The sequence below is a fragment of the Ictidomys tridecemlineatus genome, chromosome 6 (assembly GCF_052094955.1).
Source record: "Ictidomys tridecemlineatus isolate mIctTri1 chromosome 6, mIctTri1.hap1, whole genome shotgun sequence".
In the NCBI taxonomy this organism is placed as follows: Eukaryota; Metazoa; Chordata; class Mammalia; order Rodentia; family Sciuridae; genus Ictidomys; species Ictidomys tridecemlineatus.
The window spans coordinates 102,424,774-102,443,996 of NC_135482.1; the positions used below are offsets into that span (position 1 = coordinate 102,424,774).

Below are 19,223 nucleotides of genomic sequence, written 5' to 3' on the forward strand. Positions count from 1 at the left end.
GCTTAGTTGGTAGAAGGGAGTAGATACATTGTCCTCACTCCTCTGTAATAATAATACAAATTAAATGACTTGTAGTCACAAGGTTACAAATCCACACTTGATGTTAATATACCAGTTTCAGACAGAAAAAATGAGAGCATTCTAATTATAATATTTAAAGTAAAAATTTTAATAAACTTGATCAATACTTTTGATATTCATTCCATTTTGAAGGATTACTTTGGAATAATAATCACTGATCATGTTATTCTCTTCAGCAAGGATTCCCTGATGAACTTCTTCAGGACATAAAATTACTATTACATTGCTTTTCCTTACCTATAGCCAGACATCTACCCAAGGTCTGAACTCATGCTTCAAATCCCTTCCTGATTAGTTTAGATAGATATATAATGTATTTTTCCAACTCAACTTATTAAAAACAAAATAACTTCTCAAAATGAAATAAAAGAAAAAGGCAAAAAATGCTCAAATCTCTGGATAACTTCCATTTTTTATTTTAAACTTATGACAATACTATCATACTTCTAAATTACCATTCTTTCCTCTGTAACAGGAAATATGATGTAAAGAACTCTGATTATGTTAGTCTAAATAACCTGGTTTTATCTCATTCTCATACTATTTAGTGGAGTCTTTCTTCATCCCTAAATGGGAAATAAATACAAATTGTCAGTTTTTGACATATGGAATTTTTATTTCATTAACAAATGTTAACTTAGTTGGAATTTTTTCAGTGAACTAAAAGTTTTTGAGGATAAAATTGTAAAAAAAAAGTCTAGTATTTTTCTACTTCAGTTCATATTCAGTGGATAGTTAATTATAGCTCCCATTAAAAAAAGGAGGTAGACTGACAGAGGCAGATATACAGACAAACACAAAAGTATCTTTTTTTAAGACAGAGAGAGAAAGGAGAGAGAGAGAGAGAGAGAGAGAGAGAGAGAGAGAGAGAGAGAGAGAAAGTTTTAATATTTATTTTTTAGTTTTCGGTGGACACAACATCCTTATTTTATTTTCTTATGTGGTTCTGAGAATCGAACCCAGTGCCCCATGTATGCCAGGCGAGCGCGATATCGCTTGAGCCACATCCCCAGCCTCCAGGTATCATTTTAATATGAAGAATAATATATTCATATATAAGGAAAAAAGTATATTACACACCACACACACAGAAATAGTTATATAAATACATATTCATTTCTTGAGTCAATAATTCAGAATTGACCTTTATAATTCCTCCTAAATTTGTCTTCACATGCCTGCTCAAGGAATTCCCATTCTGATACCAACTCTTTAATCCATTCCCCACACCCTGGGAAAAGAAAAGCTCTCAAGCATGTCTAAGACATGTAGCTACCAATTCCAAGCCAAGATATTAATTTTGTTAGTTAATTTTTTCCAAAGGATTTGTGCATTTAGATGGTGGAGGTGGACCCTGCTCTGGGCAAGTGGAGGTAAATTCTGGAGAAGGATGGAGTCCAGTATCTGATGGGAATTTCACATGAGCCACAGCCCAGGTCATCTGTGCAGAGCTGGGGTGTGGCAAGGCTGCATCTGTCCTGGGGAACCTGCCCTTCAGAGAGGACAGTAAACAGATCTGGGCTGAAGAGTTCCAGTGTGAGGGGCAGGAGCCTGGCCTCTGGTTCTGCCCCAGAGTGCCCTGTCCTGGAGACAGCTGCCCCCACAGAGGAGCTGTGCAAGTTGTTTGCTCAAGTGAGAATCACAGCAGGATGTTAACAGCCCTATTCACTCTACAGGGGTAAGAAAAATGTGTGACATTGCTAAAACTCTGTCTTCTACCAGGATATACAGATGTTCGGCTCATGAAAAATGGCAGCTCTCAGTGTGAGGGACAAGTGGAGATGAAGACCTCTGGAGGCTGGAGAACACTCTGTGCCTCCCACTGGAATATGGCCAATGCCAATGTTGTTTGCCGTCAGCTGGGCTGTGGAGTCGCCATCTCCACCCCAAAGGGAGCATACTTTGTGGAAGGAGGAGATGAGATCTGGAGAGACCGATTTCACTGCTCAGGGTCTGAGTCCTTCTTGTGGAATTGCCCTGTGACTGCCCTGGGTGTTCCTGCCTGTGCCCATGGAAACACAGCCTCTGTGGTCTGCTCAGGTAAGAGAGGTCAGGGTTGAACGGTACTTGAGTCATGTCTCTAAGAGCAGATAGATGGAGAGCTGACTTTAAATATGAGACATTCTGGGCTAGGGTTCTGGCTAAGTGGTAGAGCACTTGTGTAGCATGTGCGAGGAACTGTGTTGGATTATTAGCATCACATATAAATAAATAAAAATAAAAGCTCATCAAGAACTAAATTTTTTTAATTGAATGTGACATGGGTTCATGATCTAATCATGAAACAGAAAAGTGATATTAAGAGGAAAATTATTTTTTAAAAAATTATGTGGGGTTCTGTGATTCTTCTCAATGATCATTCATCTTTCAGGCTCTCTCAAGGGGTACAAAGAGGAGTAGTTTTTAAGTAAGCACTATTATTTTTTGAAATTCATAGAGAACAGTGTGTAGCAATGAATGAAAGCTTTGTCAAGTTCCTCACCCTGGAACATCAGAGAGGTTCAGTGGCTCCCAGAAGTCACCTGCACATCCCTCCAGTCATTGTGCTCTCCTCTCCTCCAAAGAAGACCATTCAAATGTTTGTTGCCAAAGAAAATTTTGTCAGCTTTTGACTTTTATGTAAAATCATGCAGTACCTTCTCTTGGTGTATCTACTTTGACTCCATATTGTGTTTAGAATTCACCCATTTTACTATTTGTAGCAGAACTTCTCTTCTTCTTCTTCTTCTTATTATTATTATTATTTTGCTGTTGAGTTTTCTGCTGAATGACCACATGATCATGTATTGATACATTAAGATTACCAACATTAAGATTTGATGCTTGTGACTTCCCAAATAATGATTGTACATTTTAACATGACAATAGCTTGTGGTGCAAATATATATGTAGTTCTATCAGGTTTGTACCCCTTGTGCTTTTACTTTCACTCTCTTAATATGGTAGTCTTTCAGGTGCCAAATATTCTTAATGAAGCACAGCTTATCAACATTTTTTGTACACTAAACACAATATTTACACCATGAGATCATTAAGATATTCTCTCAGGTTGTCTTATATGTGCTTAATTATTTTTCTTTTGCATATACTTGTACAGTATCTGGGGTTAATATTGTATGGGTGTGTATGATGTGAAGAAAAGTTTCACATTAGTATTTGTACAGTAAATTGACTCAGCATATTTTACTGAAAGAGCTTTTTCCCTCCACAAGGTCACCTTTGAGATAAACAGTGCAGATTTTTCTATTCATTCTATACTCTGTTCCATTCAATTCTATTGTTTGTGTATTTGTACAGTCCAATTGTGTAGCTTCTCTTGCCTAATGCATTAGTCATACTTGGTCATATGCATTCCACATAAATGTTAGAAACAACTTAATATATATAATATAAATAAAAGCATGATGGTATTTAGGTTGACATTGGATCTGAATTACACATGAATATGGAGGTACTTGACTTCCAAAGTATATCAAATTTCTCTCATAGATTATTCATAGCTTTTATGATGTTACTTCTAGATATATTCAATGCCATTAATGTTTCTTTTGGTGAAATATCCTAGGAATGTCTTCAAATTGTTTTCTCCTTTATTTTTAGTATGTGTTTGGGGAGTTGGTTTTTCTTTTTTATTTCTTTCATTTATTTATTTTTGTTAATTTAATAATTCTGAAAAAGTTTCAAAGATAGTATAAAATTTCCAAGTAACCCTAACCATATTTAAAATGCCACTATTTTACTATATTCCATCCTTCTGCTCCATTTATGCATAAATTTATCAAATCTTTCTGAATGATTAGTTAAGAGTAGGTGAGTAGGTGGATAATGTAATGTGTCCCATTACTCCTAAAATGTTTTCAAGAATTTCATATGTAATCACAGCATTGCTGCCAATTCCATAATATAATCATATAGTGTTTTAGTCTTGTTCAGAATATTACTAATTTTCCTAAATAAGTTATTCACAGTAAAAAAATGTGTGATAATGTGCTACATTCAGTTCTCATGTTTAGTTAACTTTCTTACTATGAAACTCTTTAAATTTTCTTGGTATGCCTTGGTAAGGACATTTTAATTATATGAAAAGTTCTCTTTTTGAGCTATGACAATAAGCAAAAATAAGTAAGTAATAAGATAAATTGTAAATCAATGTTTGAGTCTGTTACATAAATGAAAACCGGCTTTGACTTTTTTCCAAAGTAGAAATTTAAACTATATATGTTAGAAAAATTAATCACAAAACATGTATTTTTTAAGTTCATGCACAAGAATTTTTAGACCACATTGGACATATCTAGTGCTATAAATAGTACCTACCCTGTACCAATCTCCTCTCTATTTTCCAGTGGACTCCTTTTTGCTTCCACTTCCAAGGATAGAGGACTTGGGTACTTGTCTTTCTCTATGTGGTTTATTAACTAAACACAATGTTTTCCAGTTCCATCTGTTTTGATGCAAATGACAGGATTTCATTCTTCTTTATGGCTGTCTATATAACATCTATACTTCATAAATTTTTCTTTCAGTAAGCACTTAGAGTGATTCCATACCATAGCTATTAATAATAGTGCCACAAAGAATATGGGAATGTAAGATTCCCGTGTTTCATAGTAAATGTACTCTTGGTGGCTACACTGTACAATAAATTTCCCCCCAAAATAACAATTAAAATAAAAATTATATTTTATTTTTTTCATGATTTGTAGATTAATAAATTTGGCAAGGGCTCTTGGCAGTTGCCTCTTGTGGTCTCTCTTGAGGTTCCCTTGGATCTCATCTGCAGCTGAGGTCATTGAAGACTTGATGAAGCTGGGAAGCCAGAAAAGCTCATTCACATGGCTGGTAGCCTGAAGTTCACCTGGGGTTGCTGATGGAACCACCTACAAATGCTCTCTCCCACATGATAGTCTCTACAGAATAGATTTCCCATTAAGCAAACATCCTACTAATTCAAGAGGAGAAGGCCTGACATTCTGAGCTAGTTCTCTAAGTAAAGTCGTGTAGACTACCTCATATTCTATTGCTTATAGACAACTCACCACTGACAGCCAGATTGGAGGGAAGGAAGAATGGATAGAGTGTAAAAGATTTTGTGGATATTTTTAAACACTATATATGTATCAAATATCCTACTTTATGTATTTTCTATTTTTACTTCAACACTATCAAACCAAAGGTCAAATGTTTTCTGTGATATGTGAAAGCTAACCTACAATAAGAAGAGGGGAAAGTGAAGGGAAGAACAGAAATCCAGTACATTAGAAAATGGGCTATATAGGGAAGGGAGAGGGATAGGAAAAGAACAGTGGAAAGAATCTGACATAGTTTTCCCAAGTATATGCATGAAAACATCACAATGAATCCCACCATCATGTACATCAATAAGAATGTAACTCTAACTAGAATAAGATATATTCCATGCTTGTATGATTGTTTAAAAATGGATTCTTATGTCACATATAACTAAAAAGAGTCATTATTTATTTAAAAAATCATGGCCCTAAGTATCTAAAACTTGTAGAGTATGAAGAATATTAGATTTTTTCACCATCTCTCTTAATTCCCTATTATATTTCTTATCCTATTGTATTTCTATGCTTCACTCTGTATTTTCCCATGTTCTTCCACTTACTATTTCTATTTTGAAGAGCATCTACAGTATTGTTAGACTCATCCACTAGTTCTTATTTTTATCTACTGACTTTTGAAAATAACATATGACTCTAAAATATTTATTGGATTTTTGTTAATCATTTCTCTACCAAGATGCACATCATATGAAACCTTCAGAAAGGTATTTTGCCTCTTCTGTGCAGTCTAATTAGTGTAGATAATCTTAAGTAAAAGTTGTTCAAGTGTTTAGAAATGGGCACCATCTAAAAAAACAAAAACAAACAAACAAACAAAAAACCCTCTTCTTTCAGTTCACAGAATATGATGCAAGATTTCCAGATGCTCAACAGAATTTCACCTCTTTGGTCCAAACTAAATTACACATGTGTATTCCCAGGGAAATGAGGCAACATGCTGATATTTTTCAGAATCTCACCTACTAACTTTGAATGAAAAATGGCTAAAGGGAGAAATACCTGATTCTAGTTTTCACTTTTCTCTAAATTTAACTCTAAAAGTCTTGATGCCTAATATGCACTAATATGTCCCATTTTCCTAAACTCATTCCTAAGTGTGTGCTTAAAACAAAAATGTCTGGCATAACGAAAAGCAGACATCTCCATTAGAAGATCAGCTCTGAAGATAGAAAATGAATGCTCCTTTGCAACAGCTTTCACCTCAGATGCCATCACTAGATTGTTATGTACTTTAATTCAGGTTCCTTTTCTCTAACTCATTTGGTAGGAAACCAGACCCAGCTGCTGCCCCAGTGCAAGGACTCCTGGTCTGACCCAGAAGATTCTGCAGCCTCAGAGGGCCACACTACCAACTGCTTAGGTGAGCTAGGACCCCAGCACCTGAGCCTCCCCATTCCCTGTGTAAATGCCCACTGACATGACCCTGTCTCTCCTCAGACAGCAGACACCTCCGCCTGGTGGATGGGGGCAGTCGCTGCGCAGGGAGAGTGGAGATCCTGCTGCAGGGCTCCTGGGGCTCCATCTGTGATGACAGCTGGGACCTGAGTGATGCCCACGTGGTGTGCAGACAGCTGGGCTGTGGAGTGGCCCTGGAGGCCACCATCTCTGCTCATTTTGGAGAGGGATCAGGGCCCATCTGGTTGGACAACCTGAACTGCACAGGAGAGGAGGCCTATGTGTGGCAGTGCCCTTCCCAGGGCTGGGGGCAACACAACTGCAGTCACAAAGAGGATGTAGGGGTCATCTGCTCAGGTCTGTGGTGCATACTGTGTGCAGGTGGGGGAGGGCAGGGGAAGATCTGCAAGGTGGTGTCTGAGCCCTGGGTGAGGGTTTGGGCATAAATTGATAGGGCAGGGGAGGAGGAGGCTCCTCTTACAATTTCTGTTATTTCAGCAGAGGAGAAGAAGAGGTCCTTCCATTTCCTTCTGGAGCAGCTGAGCTTCTGCTCCTTCCTTCTCAGCACTGTCCCCTGTCACAGTCATTCTCTTCAGTATCCATTTAAAGCAGTCATCACTCTTCTGTGACCTGCAGGCACAACATCTTGACCCACTGAATTAGTTTTCTATTTCTGCTGTAACAAGTCACCATAGATTGAGTGACTCAAAAAAAAAAAAAACACAAATTTATCATTTTACAATGTGTAGGTTAGAAGACTGACCTGGGTCTGTCTGGGCTATAAATAAGGAGTTAGCAGGATGCAACAGCTAAGGCCTTAGGAAGACTCATTTCCTTCCTTATAGAGCTTTTAGATATTGCCTGAATACTTTGTTTCATGGCCCCTTCCTTCTTCAAAGCAATAGCAGTGCAATTCTCTGACCATCATTCCATGAACATATCTCCCTCTGATGAGAGCTAGAAAGAATTATCTGCTTTTGGGGACACAGGTCTAAGGATATGAATACATTTTGCTCACCTGTGAATCCAGGATGATACAGGATAATCCACAAAAAGCTTCTCTTCTTAATTATGTCGCAAAACCATTTTGCAATGGGTAAAATATTCACAGGCTCCCAGGATCAGGGAGTGAGCATATTTGGAGCTCCACTATTATGCCACACCTATGTCAGCCATCCTTTTCTAGGGTCAGAGGATTAGTCAGAGAGTAGATAAAGAGTTTATTTACTACAGAGCCCCCAGGTCAATGTTTCTGTCTATTGATTTGCTAATATTACATTTGTGTAAAAACAGGAAGAGCAGTAAAAGTTAGCAAAACAGGTTAAAGGGTCAAAACTTCCATTCCTTCACCTAGTGGGCACTTCCTCAGCAGAGTCAGCAATGAGCACTCACTACTTAGGAATAAAGGAAAAACAGCAGTAGGAGTTCAGTGCTCACTTAGCCTTGATGTTCCCCTTTCTTTCTATTTCAGAGTTCTTGGCCCTCAGGCTGGTGAGCCACAATCGAGAATGTGCTGGGTGGCTGGAAGTTTTCTACAACAACACTTGGGGCAGTGTCTGCCATAGCCCCATGGAACCCATGACTTTGTCTGTGATCTGCAGACAGCTTGGCTGTGGGGACACTGGGACTCTAGATTTCTTGATTCCTTCCAGGGAAGGTTCTAGACCTCGCTGGGTAGATAAAATCCGCTGTCGGGAAACTGATACTTCTCTCTGGCAGTGTCCTTCTGACCCCTGGAAACATCAATCTTGCTCTCCAAAGGAGGAAGCTCATATCACATGTACAGGTGACCTACTGTCTATTTCTATGTGTTTGTCCTATGCCTGTAGGTTGTTGTCAGGAAAGGTTCATATATGCACACATAATGGATGAGTTGAAATAAATCTACAGAATGAATACTGGATAGAGATTACTTGATCCACTTCTTTAAATTCTGTTTGAAAGGCAGATGCTAGGAAACCTGCTATGATAGCAATTTATATGAAAAGTACCAAGAGACTGAACTTAGTAAATGGGAGCATGAAGTTACACTCTGATGGACATTCTTAGCAATTAGCTAATGCAGTCTCAGATTATAGTAATTAATCTGTATTTCCTTAATGAGAGGGCAAATGATTAGACCTCAGTAATACGCATTGCTTGCCAATTATTATCAATTTGTTCCCACCAACACAATCAGCTCTTGATAGGTATCATGGTGATCATTTATTCCTGATGAGTAAATTGAGGTTTAGAGTAAACACTTCATCTTCTTCACAATTTCAGTTGAGTGAGTGACAACTTGAGGAATCCAATACAATGGCTGTTTACTCTGGAATCCACTACAGATTAGTTTATTGATGATAAGTAATTGAGGTATTTGTAGGTAAAAACTTAATTCCAGGCATGAAGAGAGACACAAGAAGAAAATATTGTGCATGCTCTCATGGAGTTTATACTCTAGCGTGACTACACAACCACACATAAATTTGAATGTCATTAGTGCATGGAAGATGCTGTGCAAATATGTTCATTGAGGAAGACAGCAATCATATTTAACTTGAGACCTAAATAAGAAGACCTAAATGAGGTCCAATGCAGGAAGAACATAGAGCATTTTGTCAGTGTAACTACTGAGGTGGTAGGATCATGGTGGCCTTGAGGGACTGATAAATTTTATCATAAGCAAAGCAGGAAGAGTGGGGGGAGAGTGATACCTGATTACCTGGATGGGTAAGAATTACTAGAGGCCTCTCCAAGGCATTGCTCCAATAGCAATCCTGTTGAAAGGTGTTTTTGGTCATTTCATCTCTACATCATGTGGAAGTGCTATGAAATGAGGAGCCTAGTCTAGCTTTATTTTCTTCTTGAATTGATCTCCTCACAGTCCCAGTGGTCTTAGTTGATACTCTCTCCTATGAGCTTTTCCCATATGCTACTGAAAACTAAAATGCCCACTTCATCCCTCTCTCAGAAAACATTCCATGGTGCCTGTTGCGAATTGGAGTCTATTATCTTCCAACTAATTAAAACCTATAACGTTCACTTCAGTTTTGTGTTTTAATAAAAACCTGGCTGTCTTCTGAAAACAATGATGTCCTTATCATTTAACGGCTCCATGATTCCCTTTCAACAGGATATTTCTGGGCCAAATATTAGAAGAAAAATATTTATGCTTTCTATTGTCATTTTAAACAATTTTTAATGATTTTTAAATTAATCTTCTTTAAAAATAACTGATAGTGGAATGCATTACATTTCTTATTACACATATAGAGCACAATTTTTCAAATCTCTATTTGTATATAAAGTATGTTGACACCAATTTATTTCTTTATACATGAATTTTGGATGATGATGTCTATCACATTCCACAATCCTTGCTAATCCCTTGCCCTCTCTCTTTCCCTCCCACCACTCTGGCCTATCTAGAATGCATCTATTCCTCCTATGCTCCCCCTCTCTACCCCACTATAAGTCAGCCTACTTGTATCAGAGAAAATATTCAGCATTTGATTTTTGGGGATTGGCTAACTTAGCATTATCTTCTCCAATGCCATCCATTTACCTGCAAATGTCATGATTTTGATCACTTTTATTGCTGAGTAAAATTTCATTCTGTATATATGCCACATTTTTTTATCCATTCATCCACTGAAGGGCATCTAGGTCAGCTCCACAGTTTAGCTAATGTGAATTGTGCCGCTAGAAGACCCAAAAAGCTCCACCAGTAAACTTAAACAATTCTTTTCTTTTTCTTTATGTTCAGCTACTTGAAATTTACCCCATGAGGTGGCACCAGATACCAGTTCTGTTGGTGTCAATATCCAGTCTGCACACTCCCATCATCCATGAAGGCTGCTATACCAGGCTCACCACATTCCTCTTTCTCCTGTTCCTGGTGCTTCCAGCATCATTGAACACAACTGAAAAAACATCCTGGCCTCTCCATTCCTGAATTTCTCCCTTATTCCTCCATACCCCATCTCCCTGTATGATCACACTATTGACCACCCCTAACTGTACATCTTGAGATCTTGATTGCACTTTCCTTCTCTATTGTCTCTTCTCCTTATGCACATATTCATAACGATCCTTTTCCATATATTTCATCCTCATGCAGATTCCAAATGTTTTCCCTTAACAGTTTTTCAGTTTTCCACCCCATGATGGAACATGTTCTTCTTACTCTGATTAGACAACATGATGCCCCATTATAATCCTCCCCCTCCAAGTACACTCAACTCCCTGATCTCCTCTGTCAGTGAAAGACAAGAATATTATTACAACTCAGTTACTTCCATTGGGAGATTAATTCACTAATTGGGTTAAGAGTCTCATAACCCAATCATTTATCCTCTAAAATTTCTTGCATTGTCTCATGCAGAGCTTTTGGGGAACACCTCAAATCCAAACCATAACATCCACCAAGGCTTGAGCAGGACTAGGTCATGGTTACAATAAGGAACTACTTCACTCAGGTGGCTGGAGGTGTAGCTCAGTGACAAAGCACATCCAACGTGTTTGAGGTTCTTGGCTTAATCACCATCATGACTCAGAAAGAAGAAAATGAATAAAAAAGTACCAACCACATAAACATAAATCAGCTATATAAATACAGTAATAATCAAATAAACTCAATAACTATGAAAGCAGTAACAATAGAAAAGGGAAAGAATAAATGTAGAATGAACAAAAAAGTAAATTAATAAAAGGAATATTAATTCAAAAAGGAAGATTGAAGAAGAAAATACAAAAAGAAGAAGGGGAATAAAAAATAAGAAGAAAACTAGGTGCTGTACAAATATGTGCATTGAGGAAAAGAGAAACTATATTTAGGTTGAGAAAGAAAGGAGAAGAGGTACAATGCTGGAAAAACGTAGAACATTTGCTCAGTTTAAATACTGACGTAAAAGGGCATGGTGACCTTCAGTTATGATGCAGTCTCATCCTGAGCAGAGCGGGAGGAGGATGGGGAAGAGCAATGCCTAATTACCTGCATGGGTAAGAAGAGGACAACACCTCTCCCACACATGACCCAATAATGATCCTGTTGAAAAGATGTTTCTTAGTCTGCTTCTCTGGCACATCAGGAGGAAGTACTATGAGATGAGGGGCCTGGTCTCCCCTCATTTTTTTATTGAATTGATCTCCTTACAGCGCCAGTGGTCTTGGTTGATACTGTTCCTCTGAGCCATATACTACTGCAAACTAAGGTGCCCACTTCCTCCCTCTCTCAGGAAACATTAGTGGGGCCTGAAGGAAATTTGTGCCTAATATCTTCTAACTTCTTACGAACTATAATGTAGGGCTGGGGTTGTGGCTCAGAGGTAGAGCACTTGCCTAGCACACACAAGGCCCTGGGTTCAATCTTTAGCACCACATAAAAATAAGTAAATAAAATAAAGGTATTGTGTCCAACTACAACTAAAAACTAAATATTTTTAAAAAAGAACTGTAATGTATAATGTGTCCTTTAGACTCATGCTCTGATAAAAACCTGCTATCCACTTGAAACAATGATTTTCTTATTAGTAGGAGGCTCTGCGTTTCCTTTTAAACATGCAATCTTTTTCTGGCCAAATCAGAGAATATTTTTTCATCACCTTTTCATTTTCAGCAATTTCTTTCCTTTTCTCCACGTCCAGAAACATTAAATTTGCCCCATGAGGTGACACTGGCCACCACTTCTGTTGGTGTCACTCTCCAGCCTGGTCACTCCCCCTCATCCAGGAAGGCTACAGTACCAAGCTCACCAGGCTCCCCTGTCTCTTGTTCCTGGTGCTACCAGCATCCTTGAACACAAATGAGATAACATCCTGGCCTCTCCAGACATAAATTTCTCCCTTTGAAATGCTCCCTCAAACCCATCTCCATCTAGAGCCACCCTTTTGACCATCACTAACTGTCCAGCTTGGGATCTTGATGGCATTATTCACTTCTCTGACTGTTGCTTCTTCTCCCTATGACACATATTCATAATGCAACTTTTCCAGATATTTTATCCTCATGCAGATTCTAAATGTTTTACCTTATCAGTTTTTCACTTTTCCAGTCTCCTCATATTGTACATGTTCTTCTTACCCTGATTAAATGAAATAATATCCCATTATAATCATCCCCCTTCATTACACCCAACTCCCTAGTCTCTTCTGTAATTCAAAGAATAGTATTACCTCTGACTTAATCCCATCAGAAGATCAATTCACCAATTGGATTAAGACTTATGAGAGTCTTAACTCTTATAACCCAATCATTTCTCCTCTAAAACGTTTGCATTGTCTTATCAGGAGCTTTGGGGGGCACCTCACATTCAAACAATAACACCCACCAAGGCGTGAGCAGGGATAGGTAATGATAATATTAAGGTGCAACCTCACTCTTGTGGCTAGAAGTATAGTTCAGTGACACAGCACACCCAAAACTGTTCAAGGTTCTTAGCTTAATCATGATCATAATTGAGAGAGAAAAAAATGAATAACAGCAGTAGCTACCACAGACACATAAATCAGCTATAAAAATACTATAAAATATAGTAATAATCAATTAAAATCAATAACAACTAAAGAATAAATATAGAATAAACAAGAAAGTAAATTATAAAAGGAAAAATAATTCAAAAGGAAGAAACTCATAGAGAAGAAGAGGAATAAAAAATAACAAGAAAATCATTTTATATAAGAATGATGAGAAAGAATTTTTCATTTAAAGAATTTTATTTTATTTTATTTTATTTTATTTATTGGTTGTTCAAAACATTACAAAGCTCTTGACATATCATGTTTCATACATTATATTCAAGTTGGTTATGAACTCCCATTTTTACCCCAGATACAGATTGCAGAATCACATCTGTTACACATCCACATTTTTACATAATGCCCTATTAGTAACAGTTGTATTCTGCTACCTTTCCTATCCTCTACTATCCCCCCTCCCCTCCCCTCCCATCTTCTCTCTCTACCCCATCTACTGTAATTCATTTCTCTCCTTGTGAGAAAAGGGAAATTGCATGGTAATGGAGGGAGACACTCATTGTTATACAAAATCACACATAAGAGGTTGCGAGGGGAACGGGTAAATAAAGAATTTTAAAATGAATTAAATATATACTAATAAGGTAAATATAATAATGTAGATATTAAAAAATAAAAAAATATGTCAAAAATCCTCCCAAACAAAATACTTGCATACAGACACTTATTCCCTGGTCATTTAGACCCCTTTTTCCTGGCCATTTAACATTTGAATCCAGCAGGTGTCCCCAGGCTAAAAAAGAAGCCAAATGTAGATCCTTTGAATTCCATCAAAATGAGCTAGGAGCAGGTGTGATGGAGAACACCTGTAATACTAGCAGCTCAGGAGGCTGAGGCAGGAGAATTGCTAGTTCAAAGCCAGCCCCAGCAACAGCCAGATGAGACACTAAGCAACTCAATGAGATCCTGTCTCTCTATAAAATACAAAATAAGACTGGGGATGTGTCTCAGCAATCAAGTGCCAGTGATTTGTGGACCCAACTGGTGGGCCCACACTTGTTCCAGGGACCTCATGCCCTTGGGGTCTAGCCAAGTGTCCTAGCCATGGTGAGTCTCTGGAATTCCTGTGAAAAGTGGTGCAAGCAATCAAACTACTGAGCTCCACCCAGGAGATGGGGCACATGAATGGGGTGAATCATCAGATTTGATCTCTGAGCTTTCAATCCAGGCCTCTCTGTGCAGCCACATGAGACTGGAGTCACTTCTTTTCACATAGAGAAGGACCATGTATCAATGAGGCTTCTAGTCCTTTCTCTGCTGCCATTTCAGTGTGTTTGTGGAAGTAAGTCTTCCTATCTGAGACTGTAAATGCTCACATCTTCCATCTAGTTTCTGTGAGGGATGACCAAAGGACACGTGTATTATAATGAATCCATTTTATAATTCCAGCACAATTTTGCTCCTACAATAGTACCCTTCTCAAGATGGCCCCTGGTTATAGCACTCTGAGAGCTTGCTGAGCAATGTGATAAATTTCTTCTCCAAATCTGGCTTGTTATATGGAAGGCATCCATCTCAGAACAACAACCCAAATTTGATCTAAAACTTGTGTAAGAACAATGTGTTTCTCCCACAGGTAAGACAGCTGGATTTGAAGTTGAAAATTGCTTTGTATTTTACTCTGGGCTGCATTAATGCTTCTCCATATTGTTAACATTTCTCATCATTTCTTCATTGGTTCCCAGTTTTCTTCCTTGTTCTCTTCTCAAAATACAGTTTCTCCTGTGTTCTCTGGCTCTTGTCACTCACAGAGTCACAAAAAGTGAACTTCTATTCTACTATTTGCCTCCTCCTCAAGAACTCCTGGCAGGAAATCCAAGCACAGATTGGATATATTGGGGGAATAAGTAATATTCTATGATTCCTAGTGGCATTTGGGCAATGCCAATATCTGATATCATCTATTCAGGGAGGTTTCCCAATCTACCTGAAGTGAACACAAATTTAAATTTTAATATCTATATTTGAAATATGAAGCCTAGGATCAATAGTGAAATATATTACATTAGCTATGTTTTGTCTTATGACCCATTCACTTCCAATCTTAATTCCTGGATAATTTCATTCCCCCCCCCCCGCCCTCCAGATTCATGGCTGTCACCTGAGACTTCTGAGGATCTCATCCCCATTTCATACCCCATGTGCTCTCATCCTTCCAAATCTCAGGCCATGAATAGTCACGTGTATGTGCTTTACAAGAAACCAATTCGGATACTGGCCTATTCATTCAGAAAAGACACTTTCAGCTAATCAAATTAAGTATCAATCAGAAAAAGACACTTTCAGCTACTAAAATTAGAAATCTTGGCATTTCTCAAATAGTTTTGTCACATCATATGCAGAACTCTACCAACAGCAAGTTTTACTCTGACCAGATCTACATAATAATTCTACCTAAGACTACTCACTTGATTATGTTGTGTTTGATTTAATTTCTTATTTTTTCACAATTAATTTTCTTAGGTTATGTTAGAAACTCAGACTTACCTGCTACCCTAGTATAATGAATGGTTCCATGTCTTACTCAGTAAGTTCTGCATTCTGAAAATGCATGCTGCCAACTGCTTGGTTGGGAAGGCAGTACCACATGACAAGAGAACCTTTCCCATTCTCCTTTTAAACACAACCATTGACATGATTCTTTCTCTCAGAGAGCCCACAGCTCCGCCTGGTGGATAGTGGCAGTCGCTGTGCAGGCAGAGTGGAGATCCTTCACCAGCATTCCTGGGGCACTGTCTGTGGTGACAGTTGGGACCTCAATGATGCCCATGTGGTGTGCAGACAACTGGGCTGTGGAGTGGCCTTCAATGCCTTGCTCTATGCAGAATTTGGAGATGGATCTGGACCCATCTGGCTGACAAGGCTGGCATGCACAGGAGAGGAGGACTACTTGTGGAATTGCCCTCCCCTGGGCTTGGGAAAGAACAACTGTGAGCACTATAATGATGCAGGAGTCATCTGCTCAGGTATGGTCAGTGAATTCTCCACTACCTAAGACATTGGAAAGCTCCAGGAAGTAGTATCTTATCTCTGGAGGAATAAGAGGTGAATTGTCCAGAGAGGACTAAGAGATCTTTTCCTGAATCTGAGGATTCAGGGGTAACAGTGGATGACAGACTTCATTTATTCCTGTCCTGTAAATGTCTGATTGTATTCTTTTGCTTCTCAACTCTCTTACTTCACAAGATATTTTTTGTAGTCCATTTTGACTTAAAGTCAATTTTCATACTTTTGTTTCTATAATTTAAAAGGTTTTATTCCTTAGGATTGCAAATAAGTTAGCACACACACTCTGTTTGCAGCGCTTTTCAAAGGACAGACAAGAATGAGGCCCTACTTTTCTCAGTTGAATTGAGTGTTTGTAGATGTATAGTCAGGAATATTTTTGTACTGGGTTAGTGGGTATGTGGGCACAGGGATCAAAGACACTATAAAAGAATTTATGGATTATTGCAAAGTTGCAATTTTTCTTTCCAGATTTAGATATCAGAATTTTTATGTCATTGGCAGGAAGGACCAGAGGTCTGTTATCTCTCACAAAACACCATGTAAGCAGTTTTGCACACACCAAACAATTTGATGAGAGAAAATAAACCAGGTGTATGAAAAGAGAAGAAAGCAGGTGATTTCCAGCTTTTATGATAATAAAAAGAAAAGACACTTCAAAAGAAAGAATAAAATAAGAGTTATCCTTTCCCTTAATCCACGCAGCCCAACATGAAGAAATATGCATTTTTCTTGGGGAATGGAAAGGTCTAAGTCAACACGTTAGACTTGAAACTCAGAACTATGAAGGTGCCCAGTAGGTTCCAATAATCCTTGATCCTATGACAGTATAACCATTGACATGATTTTTTTTCTCTCAGAGAGCCCACAACTCAGACTGAGACTCTGGAACTGTGTTTAGTTGGGCATCAAAGAGACTGTCTCCACCCTCACTCTTCCAAGCTGTCTTGGCAGAAGGAAATCAATACTCTATTGTCTAAGGAGCAGGACATAAGAACAGATGTAGAATTTTGTTTTTGAGCACAATGCTAGGCACATTCTGATGATACTCAATACTCAGTAGGAATTAGAGGCCTCAAATGTAGGACAGAACTCATTGAGAGAGCATGACCTGTGTGCTGTGGTACATACTTAATAAGAGCCTGTGGCTGGTTGCAGGAGTCTTGGGACATGAGTCCACCTTAGCAATAGGCAGCTCATAGCATTGAGGGCCTTGGTCCCTACACAGGGCTGTGTTACCTTGGCAGGCTGAGGCCTCAGTGTGTTACATATCTTTGCAGCATTGGTGGCCACAGGACCACCCTCCTCACTCCTTCCCCAAGCCCCAGGGAACACACTTTGGAGAGAGTTAAGTCTCTGCTTGGGATTTAAAGTGTACATGGGCACCCAAATTTGACCTGGACCCTTGAGCTCTTGTCATAACATATTATAATACAGCTTTCAAAGATGAAAGATAAAGAGTCTCAAGGAATCAAGAATAAAGACACAAAGAACACATAGGGTATCCTAATTCACCTGACAATTAGCTTCCCAACAGGAAACATACAGGCCAGAAGTGAGTGTCATGAGATTTTCATAGAACTGAAGAAAAAATTTGCAAATAAAAAATACAGAACATTTCAAAGCTGTCCTTTATAAACAAAGAAAATACAAAGCTATTATTAGACAACCACCTTCCCCCCAAAATTACCATATAATATAGTAATCACTGCTGAGTATATATCCAAAGGAAATGAAATCAGGATGTTGAAGAGACCTCTGTACTCTCATGTTTATGGAGTACTACTGACAGTAGTTGAAAGGGAAATAATCTAAGTGTCCATTAACTTATATATGAATACAGTGAAGTACATTTACATAATGAAATACTCCTTGCCCCCGCCCCCCCAAAATGAAATCCTTTCATTTGCTGCAACATGCATATACCTGAAAATCATTAGGTTAAGTGAAATGAGTCAGGCAAAGAAGAACAAGGGTCTTCTAATCTCACTATGTGTGAAACCTGAAAGAGTTGACCTCATAAAAATTTAGTAGTTTAGACTGGAATTGTGATTTCCATAGGCTGGAAAGTGTACGGTTAGATAGGGAATGATCAATCAGTTATACGTTTTACTTAGATAGACCAGAAGTCCTTGTGCACCGTTGCACAGTACAGTGACTATAGATAGCAATAAGAAAACCTATTTCAAAAAGCAAGAAGAGAGAGTATTGGAAATCTTCACAAATGAAAATAAAAAGTGTTTGAGGAAATACGATAACACAGTATATACATGCATCAAGAATCAATTTACTGCAGTAATTGGTATACTATTTATATTTTAGGTATTAGTTGAAACAAGTTTAAATGAAAAAAGGAGAAAAATGCTATGGGTGACAAGATATGAGGGAAGTTTATATAGTTTATATGTGATGGATTCAGTAATACAAGAGAAATGCACTGTGAGGTAAATTTGATGAGAACAATGGAACATTTTGAGGAAGACAGAGGAAACTTCCAGGTCTGGGGGTGGCAACAGAGGATTAACAAAGAGCTTATAAGGATTATCTGAGCAGCACTTAAGACCCTCGTGTAGGGTGGGAAATCTATGTACATTTGTGTGAGTTCTGGACACACTTGCTGTGTCAAAGAAGAATGATTTGTAAGTGTAACTAAAAGTTGAGGTATTGAGGTCAGAATGGGGGAGGAAATGGTCCCATGGATTATGGATTACACCTTTTTAAGAAACTTGAAACTTTCCCAAAGCAGCAATGTGTCCTGAAGCAAAGAATCAGACAAGGATAGATCTGATTGCAATCTCTAGTGAGAATGATTCATGTGAATCAGTGGACTTCTGCAGATGCCATTTTTCCCCCCAAACAGGACTCTCATAAACTTCAAATGGCTTGAAATTGTTTGTTTTTGTTCTCATTATTTCCTTGAAATATTTATGCCCAATACCTAAAAACATTTCTGGAACATGGCAAATCCTAAAAAGACATTAATAATTTGGATTAGAAACCACGGAAGTAGATTGTCAGTACTCTCTTCAAATACCTCTCTCCTATATCAGGTCAAGGTGGAAAGTTTAGATTATGTCTCCTTTAAAAACCACTCTTCCCCATTTTACCCTTTACTGATCACACACATTTTCCCCCA

The 19,223-nt window shown here is 38.2% G+C and overlaps 1 protein-coding gene across 1 annotated transcript in view; it reads left to right on the forward strand.

The window, feature by feature from the left end:
- Positions 1–1,823: 1,823 nt before the first annotated feature.
- Positions 1,824–19,223, forward strand: part of LOC144364800 (antigen WC1.1-like) — a 76,918-nt gene continuing 59,518 nt past the window's right edge. Inside the window, exons 1-5 of the mRNA XM_078015883.1 lie at positions 1,824–2,121; positions 6,439–6,531; positions 6,609–6,923; positions 8,038–8,352; positions 15,733–16,047. Of these exons, the coding sequence (XP_077872009.1) occupies positions 1,824–2,121; positions 6,439–6,531; positions 6,609–6,923; positions 8,038–8,352; positions 15,733–16,047 (1,336 nt within the window). The remainder of the gene's footprint in view (positions 2,122–6,438; positions 6,532–6,608; positions 6,924–8,037; positions 8,353–15,732; positions 16,048–19,223) is intronic.